The following is a 12,590-nucleotide window of genomic DNA, read 5'->3' as shown; positions in this document are numbered from 1 at the left end:
GCATCTTAAAGGCAAACAAATTATCATAGCAAGCAAAAACTAGCATATGCAAGGAAGCGGAAAGAAATAATAGCAATCTCAACATAACGAGAGGTAATTTAGTAACATAAAAAATTTCTACCACCATATTTTCCTCTCTCGTAATAATTATATGTAGGATCATAAGCAAATTCAAAAAAATAGCTATCACATAAAATATTTTCAACATGATCCACATGCATGCAAAGTTGACACTCTTTCAAAATAGTGGGATTAACATTAACTAAAGTCATGACCTTTCCAGACCCACTTTTATCAAAAATTTCATAAGATTGATCAATCTCCAAATTTGTGGGATCTAAAGTTGATACTCTTTCAAACCCACTTTCATTAATATTGCAAACACTATTATCAATCTCATATTCATCATGGGGCTTAAATAAATTTTCAATATCATAAGAAGAATCACCCCAATCATGATCATTGCAACAAGTAGAGGACATAGCAAAACTAGCATCCCCAAGCTTAGGGTTTTGCATCTTATTAGCACAATTGATATCAAGAGAATTTATAATAAAATCATTGCAATCATGCTTTTTATTCAAAGATCTATCATGAGTCACTTCATAAAGCACTTCATCACGATTTTCAGATTTACGGATTTCAGGCAAAAGCTTATAAAGATAATCTAGTGCATCCAAATCACTAGGAATTGGTTCATCATAATTGGATCTCTTAAAAAGATTAGCAAGAGGATGAGGATCCATAGATCTTAGGTTCTCTGTTTAGTAATAAATAAACAACTACTCCAACCATACGAGCAAACAAAAAGGCAAGCGGAAAAGAGAGGGCGAAAGAGAGAGAGAGAGAGAGAGAGAGAGAGGGCGAATAAAACGGCAAGGGTGAAGTGGGGGAGAGGAAAACGAGAGGCAAATGGCAAATAATGTAATGCGAGAGATAGGGATTGTGATGGGTACTTGGTATGTTGACTTTTTGCATAGACTCCCCGGCAACGGCGCCAGAAATGGCTCGTTGTCGGGAGTCAGATCTTGACTTGCGCGAACCTCCCCGACAACGGCGCCAGAAATCCTTCTTGCTACCTCTTGAGCTTGCGTTGGATTTCCCCGAAGAGGAAGGGATGATGCAGCAGAGTAGCGTAAGTATTTCCCTCAGTTTTTGAGAACCAAGGTATCAATCCAGTAGGAGGCCATGCTCAAGTCCCTCGTACCTGCACAAAACGATAGCTACTCGCAACCAACGCGATTAGGGGTTGTCAATCCCTTCACGGTCACTTACGAGAGTGAGATCTGATAGATATAATATTTTTGGTATTTTTGGTATAGAGATGCAAAGTGAAAAGTAAAAGGCAAAGTAAAAAAGCAAAGCAAGATTAAAGTGATGGAGATTGATATGATGAGAATAGACCCGGGGGCCATAGGTTTCACTAGTGGATTCTCTCAAGAGCATAAGTATTCTACGATGGGTGAATAAATTACTATTGAGCAATTGACAGAATTGAGCATAGTTATGAGAATATCTAGGCATGATCATGTATATAGGCATCACGTCCATGACAAGTAGACCGAAACGATTCTGCATCTACTACTATTACTCCACTCATCGACCGCTATCCAGCATGCATCTAGAGTATTAAGTTAAAAACAGAGTAACGCCTTAAGCAAGATGACATGATGTAGAGAGATAAATTCATGCAATATGAAATAAACCCCATCTTGTTATCCTCGATGGCAACGATGCAATACGTGCCTTGTTGCCCCTTCTGTCACTGGGAAAGGACACCGCAAGATCGAACCCAAAGCTAAGCACTTCTCCCATGGCAAGAACTACCAATCTAGTTGGCCAAACCAAACGGATAATTCGAAGAAACTTGCAAAGATAACCAATCATACATAAAAGAATTCAGAGAAGATTCAAATATTATTCATAGATAGACTTGATCATAAACCCACAATTCATCGGTCTCAACAAACACACCGCAAAAAGAAGATTACATCGAATAGATCTCCACAAGAGAGGGGGAGAACTTTGTATTGAGATCCAAAAAGAGAGAAGAAGCCATCTAGCTACTAACTATGGACCCGAAGGTCCGAGGTAAACTACTCACACTTCATCGGAGGGGCTATGATGATGTAGAAGCCCTCCGTGATGACGGCCCTCTCCGGCGGAGCTCCGGAACAGGCCCCAAGATGAGATCTCGTGGATACAGAAAGTTGCGGCGGTGGAATTAGGTTTTTGGCTCCTATTCTGATCGTTTGGGGGTACGTAGGTATATATAGGAGGAAGGAGTGGTGGAGCACCGAGGGGCCCACGAGGCAGGGGGTGCGCCCTAGGGGGGCGCCCCCACCCTCGTGACTGCCTCTCTGATGCCTTGGCGTAGGGTCCAAGTCTCCTGGATCACGTTCGGTGAGAAAATCACGTTCCCAAAGGTTTCATTCCGTTTGGACTCCGTTTGATATTCCGTTTCTTCGAAACACTGAAATAGGCAAAAAACAGCAATTCTGGGCTGGGCCTCCGGTTAATAGGTTAGTCCCAAAAATAATACAAAAGTGGAAAATAAAGCCCAATATAGTCCAAAATAGTAGATAATATAGCATGGAGCAATCAAAAATTATAGATACGTTGGAGACATATCAGTCTCTGATTGTAGTGTTGCGTTAGTAGCATCCTGCAGTAGTGATATATGACACTTGACAACCAACCTTCTCCTATATTCTCAAGAACACAAGGAACTACTGACAGCACGTCATGGTGAACATATTAAGTATGGTGATGATGATTGTAACAACCTAAAGGTAATGATCCTTTACCAATAAACATAAGGCATCAACTATCAATACAATAATTAACACCAACATGTGGTCCCAATAATCCAATCACACTCAATTGTACAGAAGTTGGTTAGATGGGAATGGGGGGGTGATGATGATGATGGAGATGGTGAGGATGAATTTGATGAAGGTGTTCCCCTTGATGCACTAGAGTTGGTGATGATGATTGCTTCAAAGTCACCACTCAGAAGGGTATATCAGGCTAGAAAACAGCCCTCCTGAGGAAGAACCAGGTTTCATCCTCGTAGCAACGGTAAAAAAATCAACGAAAAATGGGTATGGCCAAATCACCTTGGGAACAACCATAATAGGCTTGTGGGTCTATAGGGGTTCCCGTGGGACCTAGGCACGGGTAACAGTTCACATTCCAACAAAGCTTTGTTCACCATTTGCAGTGAAATAATTAACACAACCTCGTAATCAACTCACACCACCAATGGTTGCTAAATGAATTATCGATCACCAATGGCTAATACCCTGCTAGCTTCTTCCACTTGATCATGATGAATTAATAAGCTACCTCACCTACAATCCATTTAATATCACTGTGATGAATTTTCCAGGATCACTAGGAGACCGCTAAATTGTAAGTTTAAGCCACTGTACTAACTTCACCTTCACCTTCGCTGCTTGACTTATTTAGCTCCAACTGGCTTCAATTTGCATCTCAATTACTTGTTGTATTAGCTCAACATACAAATTAATACAACATATCATTATCATCATAAAAAAACGAGGGTGGGCTCCTAGAACCCCATGGCCCACCTGTCTGCCTCCCTTTGGCTCCTAGCCTCTTTTGGTCCCAAACTCCGTAAACTATCTAGCACCGTACTTTCTTCACGAAGGTCCAAATTCCCTCATGACAACATCTCTGGGAATTAAACCTTAAATTCTCTGCATTATAAGATAAACACAATTAAATTGATGCAAAGATGACTAAAATAGTGCTACTTCTTAAGCTTGCGTTGGTTTTTCCCTTGAAGAGGAAAGGGTGATGCAGCAAAGTAGAGATAAGTATGTCCCTCAGTTAGAGAACCAAGATATCAATCCAGTAGGAGGTACAAGCAAGTCCCCAATCTATGCACCTGCACAAACAATCAAACACTTGTGCCCAATGCGATAAAGGGGTTGTCAATCCCTTCACGGTCAATTGCAAAGGTGAGATCTGATATAGATAGATAAAACTAAATAAAAGATAACTAAATATTTTTGGGTTTTTTGGTTTATAGATCTAAAAATAAAAGATTGTAAAATAGTAGATCAGAAACATATATGATAGAAATTAGACCCGGGGGCCATAGGTTTCACGAGAGGCTTCTCTCATGAAGGCAAACAATACGGTGGGTGAACAAATTACTGTCGGGCACTTGATAGAAAAGCGCAAAGTTATGACGATATCCAAGGCAATGATTATGCATATAGGCATCACGTCCGTGTTAACTAGACCAACTCCTTCCTGCATCTACTACTATTACTCCACACATCGACCGCTATCCAGCATGCATCTAGAGTATTAAGTTCATAAAGAACGGAGTAACGCCTTAAGTAAGATGACATGATGTATAGGGATAAACTCAAGCAATATGATGAAAACCCCATATTTTTATCCATGATGGCAACAATACAAATGCGTGCCTCGCTGCCCTACTTTTTCACTGGGCGAGGACACCGCAAGATTGAACCCAAAATTAAGCACCTCTCTAGTTGCAAGAAAACCAATCTAGTTGTCCAAACCAAACCGATAATTCGAAGAGAAATACAAAGATATAAAATCATGCATACAAGAATTCAGAGAACATTCAAATAATATTCACAGATAATCTGATCATATATCCATAATTCATCGGATCTCGACAAACACAACACAAAACAAGATTACACCGGATAGATCTCCAAGAACATCGAGGAGAACATGGTTTTGAAAATCAAAGGGAGAGAAGAAGCCATCTAGCTACTAGTTATGGACCCGTAGGTCTGAGGTAAACTACTCACGCTTCATCGGAAGGGCAATAGGGTTGATGTAGAAGCCCTCCGTGATCGAATCCCCTTCAACAGATTGCCGGAAAAGTCCCCAAGATGGCATCTCACGGGTATAGAAGGTTGCGACCACCGAAATGTGTTCTCATGGCTTCCCCAGAGGGTTTTGTAATATATGTGAATTTATAGAACGAAGAGGTAGGTCAGGAGATCCCCGAGGGGACCACAAGGTAGGGGACGCCCAACCTAGGGCGCGCCCTCCACCCTTGCCGCCGCCTCGTGGCTCTTCTGGCTTGGACTCCAAGTCCTTCGGGTGTCTTCTGGTCCAAGAAAAATCATCACAAAGTTTTATTCCGTTTGGACTCTGTTTGATATTCCTTTTCTGTGAAACTCAAAAACAAGAAAAAAACAGAAACTGGCACTCGGCTCTGGGTTAATGAGTTAGTCCCAAAAATAATATAAAATAACATATTAATGCATATAAAATATCCAAAACAGATAATATAATAGAATGGAACAATAAAAAATTATAGATACATTGGAGATGTATCAAATAACATAAAATTATAATATTAACTCTCTAAAATTGTAATGCAAAATGCATGTATCGGCTCCACCAAGTTTAGACCTTGCTTGGCCTCAAGCAAAACTTAAACTTGACAAACATGTCCACATGTTTAAAAAGTGAGAGGTCGATAATAAAAAGATACGGGCATGAAGAAATTACAATTTGTAAAATTATTACACCAAGTGGATTTTGAAAATTGCTCGGGGCGATAACAACCTTTGGGATCGACTATTTAAAGCGAAATACTTTTTGAATTGTCCATTCTTCTCGTCTAAGCCAATGGCTCCCAACCTTGGAATGTGATGCAGAAATGGAATGATTTTTTACTTGGGTTCCCGTTTTGACAGAGGGAATGCGAAGGATACTGAATTTTGGTTGTATAAGTGGATCGGCGACACACCTCCATATGCTAGATTCCCTGAGCTCTTCATTATTGCTTCCGATCCTGATATCCTTGTGAGCGATGTTTTCCTCAATGGCTAGACCAACTTAGCATTTATGTGTAACTTACCTACTCGCGAGCTCGCTGTCTAGGAAGCCTTGCAAACATTAGTTGTGGGAGTTTTACTTTCTGCAAAAAGGATACCGTTCGATGGTACCTGAAAGCATCGGGTGCCTTCTCGGTCAAATCTCTCTACACCAAACTGATCCAGGGCCCTCGGGTTAGATATGCTAAAGCCCTGTGGGCGATGAGAGTTCCACCCAAAGTGTGTATATTCCTCTGGCAAGCTTCGCTAGACCGCCTCCCATCTGCGAGCAATCTTTCGAAACGCCCAAAGTCTAGGAAATGATGTTGTGCCTTTTGTGCTAGCCGGGAAGATACCAACCACATTCTTTTTCAATGCGCTCCTGCAAAATTCCTTTGGAGTTGCGTCAGGGATAGTTTTGGAGCGTCTTGGGCGCCGAATTCCATGTCCGAGCAATTAGTCTTGCTGGTCTCCACAAGAGATCAGCAATGTAGGTTGGTTGTGCCCTCTTTTGTGGCTATAGCTTGGGCGCTTTCGACAACTAAATACAAAATATCTATTGAAGGAAAGCTAGTTGCTCACCCAGCTAACTATATTTTTAAATGGCCTCTTTTTTTTCATTTGTGCGCCTCTAGAAAGAGGAAGGACGATAAAGCGACATGCGGAGTTCTGCTCGAGATCAAACGCCTACACACTCTACATAGGAGTGACTCCTCTTGAAGCCTGGTTGTTATTCCTGACGTCTTTTCTTTGGGTTTGGTTTTTTTTTGGTAGTCTTTGTTCCATTTCAGCCTTATTGGTAGCTTCAGTTCTTCGGTCAGCTTGGTAAGCTACCTACAAAAATTTGTAAACCTTATAGCATAAGATTTATTTATCATTGGCCTTTGTTGGCTCATTAATTTAAAGCCGGGCGTTTCTTAAGCTTTCTTAAAAAGAATTTATGACGAAAGGAAGCAGTGTCCTGGCCTGGACAAATACTACTATACGCCTATCATTACATGCATGATGCACCGTCATGATATCCAAGTTCTCAACTGGGTAAGCTTAGGATTCCCCCTAGCAGAATACAACCGTCGGAAGAACAATACCGCTTCACATAATTTTATCCCCATATATACATGCCAGCCTTCTCTCTCCTGCTTACCCTTCCACTTCTCCCTATAACTACCCCTTGCCAACCACGGCACCTCACCTCACCTCACTCCCAGGCAAGTAGCCAAGAAGAGAAGCAAACTAGAAAGAGTGCGCCGGAGCAAGAAACCACGCCATCCATGGAAGACCCCTACACGAGCTTCCTCAAGAACCCCTACTACTACTACTGCACTTCCTCCTTCCCTACCGCTCCCCCCACCCCTCACCTCCCTCCCCCCTTCCCACCTTACGCCGCCCGGTACCCAGCCCTGGCCGCGGCCGCAGCTCCTCACCACCAGTACCCCTCGTTCTTCCAGCATCAGCCGGCGCAGCCCACTCATCACTACAGCACGGCGCCTCCCTCCCCTCCGCTCCGGGAGGCGCTTCCCCTCCTCTCCCTCTCGCCCACGCCCACCGCCCGCCCTCGTGCCGTCCAGCAGCACGACGCCGCCGACTCCGACTCCGACGACGATGACAACGACTGCTGCTACCACCTGCAGCAGGAGGTGGCGGCGGGCTCGAGGACGACCTCTGCGCGCACACCGCTCTTCGCCGACCTCAACTGCGTGCCGTCCTGCTGCGACGACGGCGACGGCGACCCGATGGACGTCGAGGCCTCCTGGTCCACGTCCACGGACGACGCCGCCGTTGCTCTGCGCATCGGCCTGCCGGCCGCGGAAGCTGACCTTCTGTCCGGTCTTTCGGGCAGGGCCGCGGAAGAGGACGAGGAGGAGGAAGATGATTGCAAGCCGGGAGGCGGGCACGAGGAGGTGCCGCTAGGGTTCTCTTCGACGGCGCCGGTCGGGAGGCTGAACAAGGGGCAATACTGGATCCCGACGCCGTCGCAGATCCTCATCGGTCCCACCCAGTTCTCCTGCCCCGTCTGCTTCAAGACATTCAACCGATACAACAACATGCAGGTCAGAATCATTCGCAGCTTCTCTTCTTGAACATCTTGGGCATGTACTAGTAATTTAGTTCATCTAATATACTTGTAACTTGTTGCATTAATCATTGCTCATGATGTGTTGATTGCAAGATGCATGCCATGAATGACTCCATGAAATTGACTTGAGCTGCTGAGAAGAGCATGCATGCACAGTGGCTGACTTTTTGTTTGATTGAACTAGACTGGCATGCCAGAAGCTGCAGCAACTAGCTAGCCATGCATGCATCTTTACGCTTTTCTCTCTTGGGTGTTTGGCTTTTGAGGATGCATTCGAGTGGTGTGTAGTGGAGATCCCAGGGAAGATTTTCTCTTTGTTTAGTTGCCTCCGTGTCTTAGTACAGCCGATCAGTCAATCAGATTACTTTCTACCACTCTCAATAGGGTAGTACTGAGTACTCCACTGGCTATCCCTGAGTTCCTGACCACTACTCATGATTCATGGCTGATGAGATTTGGCTAGCTGCTGCATGCATGCGTAGGTTGTTTCAGGACAGGCTTTCTCATGTTTCGGAAGCATAAGATTGTGATATTATGGGCTCGATCTGCTGCAAAAATGACAGTCCTGAATGATTCATGCACACTCCTCCCAAGAGCATCAAACAGACCTGCAGTGTTCTTCCTGTAGTCTACCACAGTGCCACTACCCTGCGGCTCTGCTCTCTTTAAAGAAACAGCACCAACGTACACTCACACACAAGCGAACGAGCTAGCTAGCTGCTCAGATTGCTAGATCACTAGAGCCCTCATTTCCAAAATACATATGCAGCTTTCTCTGCTTGCAAACTGATTGCTACTGCTGCTGTGTGCTGCTGCTGCATGAAGAAAGTCCGGGTTCAGTTTAGTCACAACTCACACACACTTGTATACTCTAAAAAGTCCTCATCAGTCATCACACCAGAAGCATCAGTGCATTCAAGCACGACTAGGGCTTTGCATCTTACTACAACTCCATTGATTATGGCACCACGCCACCACCAAACACTGCATTAATGTGAAGTACGAAAAAACTACAAGCATATGATATGATCTGAACTTGGTTTTTCTTTGCTCTACTTTAAAGTACTAGTAGTAGATACGCGTCCAAACTCCAAACTAAAATTGAACAGACGACCGGCGTGACTAACTGATTGTTGTGCTTGTGCATTTGCAGATGCACATGTGGGGTCACGGTTCGCAGTACCGGAAGGGCCCCGAGTCGCTGCGCGGGGTGCAGCCGACGGCGATGCTGCGGCTGCCGTGCTACTGCTGCGCGGCCGGGTGCCGGAACAACATCGACCACCCGCGGGCCAAGCCGCTCAAGGACTTCCGCACCCTGCAGACGCACTACAAGCGCAAGCACGGCCTCAAGCCCTTCCTCTGCCGCCGGTGCGGCAAGGCCTTCGCCGTCAAGGGCGACTGGCGCACCCACGAGAAGAACTGTGGCAAGCTCTGGTACTGCCTCTGCGGCTCCGAGTTCAAGCACAAGCGCTCGCTCAAGGACCACGCCCGCGCCTTCGGTCACGGGCACGGCGCCTTCGGGTGCAACGGCGCCGCCGGAGGCGATGGTGGCTTCGACGACGACGACGAGGGCGCCGTCTCCGAGATCGAGCATGACGTCGTCTGCGGCGCCGCCGCGCGGTGACGGGGCTGTCGATCATTCCATCGGTTACTCTTGCCGCCGGGTGGCTCTAGTCAAGCCATGCCACACGCACGAGCAAACACTACACATATACTACTACTACTGCTGCTAGTACTACAGCTAGATAGCTCCTGAGCTTTACCTCTGTGGCTCTTGTTGTCGCCGTTTGTTGTCGTTTTTGCTTTAGTGTTAGGGTTTGTGGAAGTTTTCTTTAGTGTTAGCGTAGTGGTTAGCAGTACTTTCGATCCATCGCTCTGTAAGGTGCTGGGTGATCTCAATCGATCACACCACTAACTGATGGAGCAATAGGTGTGTGTTGTGTCTTGTGTGTCCATGAATTTGGGGTTCATTAAGCATATCTTTAGCATGTTCTGAGCAGTTTTTATTGTAAATATTGGCTATGCATGAACTCGTAAATTAATGTAACGCTGTTATATATGCAGACATCAGCTTTTTATCTCAAATATATATATATATATATATATCTTGTAAAGAGTAAAGGGGTGTTTGTTTCCAGGGACTTTTTTGTGTAGGGACTAGAAAAAGTCCCTCTTAGAGACTTTTTTACCAAACGGGGGGGACTTTTTAGGGACTAAACTAGGCATTTGGGACTAAATGAAGAAGACTCTCAAGGAGAGTCTTTTTTGGGACTTTTTGGGACTTTTCCAACAATGCCCCTCCATGCATTCAATGGCCCGCCACCCCATGGTGTTGTTTGATTGTTATTTTCCTATATACTAGAGGCAACATGGTCATTTAATAACCTCTAGAAAGGGAGTAGGGACTTTTTAGTTCCTGGAAACAAACAGGGAGGGACTTTTTAGGGACTAGAAAAAATCTTAGGACTTATGAACCAAACAGACTAAAAAACAATGGCAGGGTAGCAAGGGAGGATGACGACTGGATGTTCTTCCGATGTCATGCATTAATGTCATTTCTGCATGTGGATAATTCCAACCTATCTTTCCTTCTCGAGTCAAGTTTCTACTATATCAACGTACGTACCCTTTTCTGCGCAGGCGTACTGCATGCAACCCAACCTAAACATTTCACAATTTCTATCTAGACACATATTCCAAGAAAGTCTGTGTGTGCCCTAGAAAGAGAAAACATAGAGAGGACACTACTGGGTCTTGGGTTGTTCTATTTCCTTTGAGACAACATTTACAAACGTAAGCTTACCTAATTAACCTAGCTAGGAATACATAAAAGCCCTGGTCGGATTGACTTCCATGCAAAAACAAACGAGTCACAACAAAAATGCTTGCTTTCCCCTAGCTATATGGCTTGTTTACGCGAGATCAACTTTTTGGGCGCACTTGAGATTGAGCCGGGAAGATGGCCGACCAAAGTATGCATGCATGTACAGCCAAAGTCTGAGGGATGGAACATCATGCAAGTACATACCATGAGATGTTCGTGTCAAATGATGTGCTTTTGTCACGTTTGGATAGAAAGAAGGATAGGGATGGGCAATTGGGCAGTGAGCTACCTGATGAGCTTTTTTCCCCTTCTCTTTTTGAATATTTATCCTTAAAAATATCTTCTGAAATGATTGAAAGCTTCTACAATTACATCTGCAAGCTTGTAAAGAATGTATTTCCTCTATCAGGCATACGGATACTGGACATTAGTAATTGGTAGGCAAAGAGACACGTAGAAAGGATTACTTATAAAATAAACGGCACGATGCTGTTGAGTTATCCACCGGAAGCTATATATGCAACATAACATAAATGCATTACATTTCAATAAAAAAAATGTACCATACAATAGAACACCGTACCATACCCATGGGAACTGTAGCAGCAGCCATTGGTGAGGTGGAGGAGAGGGACGGTGGATGAAGGGGTGAGGCAGTGCATCGGTGGCCGCCGGATAGTTGCCGTTTTACTTATTGTAGTGAAATATGTGTACAGTCAGATATACGGAAGTAGCTAGAAGGTACACCAACGTATATTTAACTTAAGTAGAGAATCAGGGACAATTTCAAGCAACCGAGCATTTGGCCACAAAATGTCTAAACCTTTTCAATGAATTGGAGATTTGATAATACTTTTACTTAAAATTTTAAGTCTTCTCAACTGAAAAATATTACATGACCAAAAATAATAATCTGTTACCCCCGCTTGAAGCTCCTTTTGCCCAAAAAATGGTATAACATTTTCACCACCCGCTTGAAGCTCCTTTTGCCCAAAAATGGTATAACATTTTGGAGTTCTCACAAGTTTTTACTTCACATTTATTAAAGAACGTGAAGGAAAACAAGAAATATGATGATAAATTGTATAAAATATTTTATGTATGCTAGTTTTTCCCTTCAAATGAGCACATGTATGCTTGTATACGCTACATGTTTCTGTGTACATAAAATAGTATAACTTCGGACAGATTTAGGAAAACTGAATTATGTCGGATATATACCATGGTTTTATATACTTTAGAGAGAAGTGTTATTTTTTCAAGAATCTAGTATTTTGAGAGCATATATTGCTACAGGCCTTGCGGGATATCTAGAAGAAAGACGAATTGTCGCATCTCTGACCATTAAACACAAAGCTACGGTTGGGTCAAATCTGGGCTTCAGACCTTTTTTGATTATTTGTTAGTTTTCACTTTGCTCGTCACTATCAAGCTCTAGATTTCCTTTTTTGGAAAAGTAGAATGACCCCCTGCCTCTGCCTCTGTATTTGGAAGATGCATGCGGCCACTTTATTGATTATTCTCGAGGACCTTATAAAATAGAACAACAATATGCCTGAATGCGCCATCTTGGTAACATCTGCCGCTACTCCTATTTAAATGAAGAAGGAGTACAAACTGGGCCACATACCCAGACCTCTCACCTAAGTCTAACATCTAAAACCGGAGGCCCCGACCGAGCCATCTACCGGGTTCGGGGCTCAAACGCGTCTGACGCACTCACATGTGTCGTCGCCGTCATCTTTCACTGGTCCATCTTCAGAGCTGATTAAGGTGACAACCTTGGCAGGTCCTCCGCCGTCGACGCCACCACGACGCCAAACGACGACCTCCACCTACGCGAGCTTGG

The 12,590-nt window shown here is 44.1% G+C and overlaps 1 protein-coding gene across 1 annotated transcript; it reads left to right on the top strand.

Annotated features, from left to right (window-relative positions):
• The first annotated feature begins 7,024 nt into the window (after nt 1–7,024).
• On the top strand, nt 7,025–9,976 carry LOC125521759 (zinc finger protein WIP2-like). Its single transcript, XM_048686823.1, has 2 exons — nt 7,025–7,891; nt 9,071–9,976. Exons 1-2 carry the CDS (start codon nt 7,112–7,114, stop codon nt 9,539–9,541), a joined length of 1,251 nt encoding a protein of 416 aa, XP_048542780.1. The 5' UTR covers nt 7,025–7,111; the 3' UTR covers nt 9,542–9,976.
• Nucleotides 9,977–12,590: the final 2,614 nt, after the last annotated feature.

Source organism: Triticum urartu, chromosome 7, assembly GCF_003073215.2.
Source record: "Triticum urartu cultivar G1812 chromosome 7, Tu2.1, whole genome shotgun sequence".
In the NCBI taxonomy this organism is placed as follows: domain Eukaryota; kingdom Viridiplantae; phylum Streptophyta; class Magnoliopsida; order Poales; family Poaceae; genus Triticum; species Triticum urartu.
This window is presented reverse-complemented; position numbering and strand designations above follow the sequence as displayed.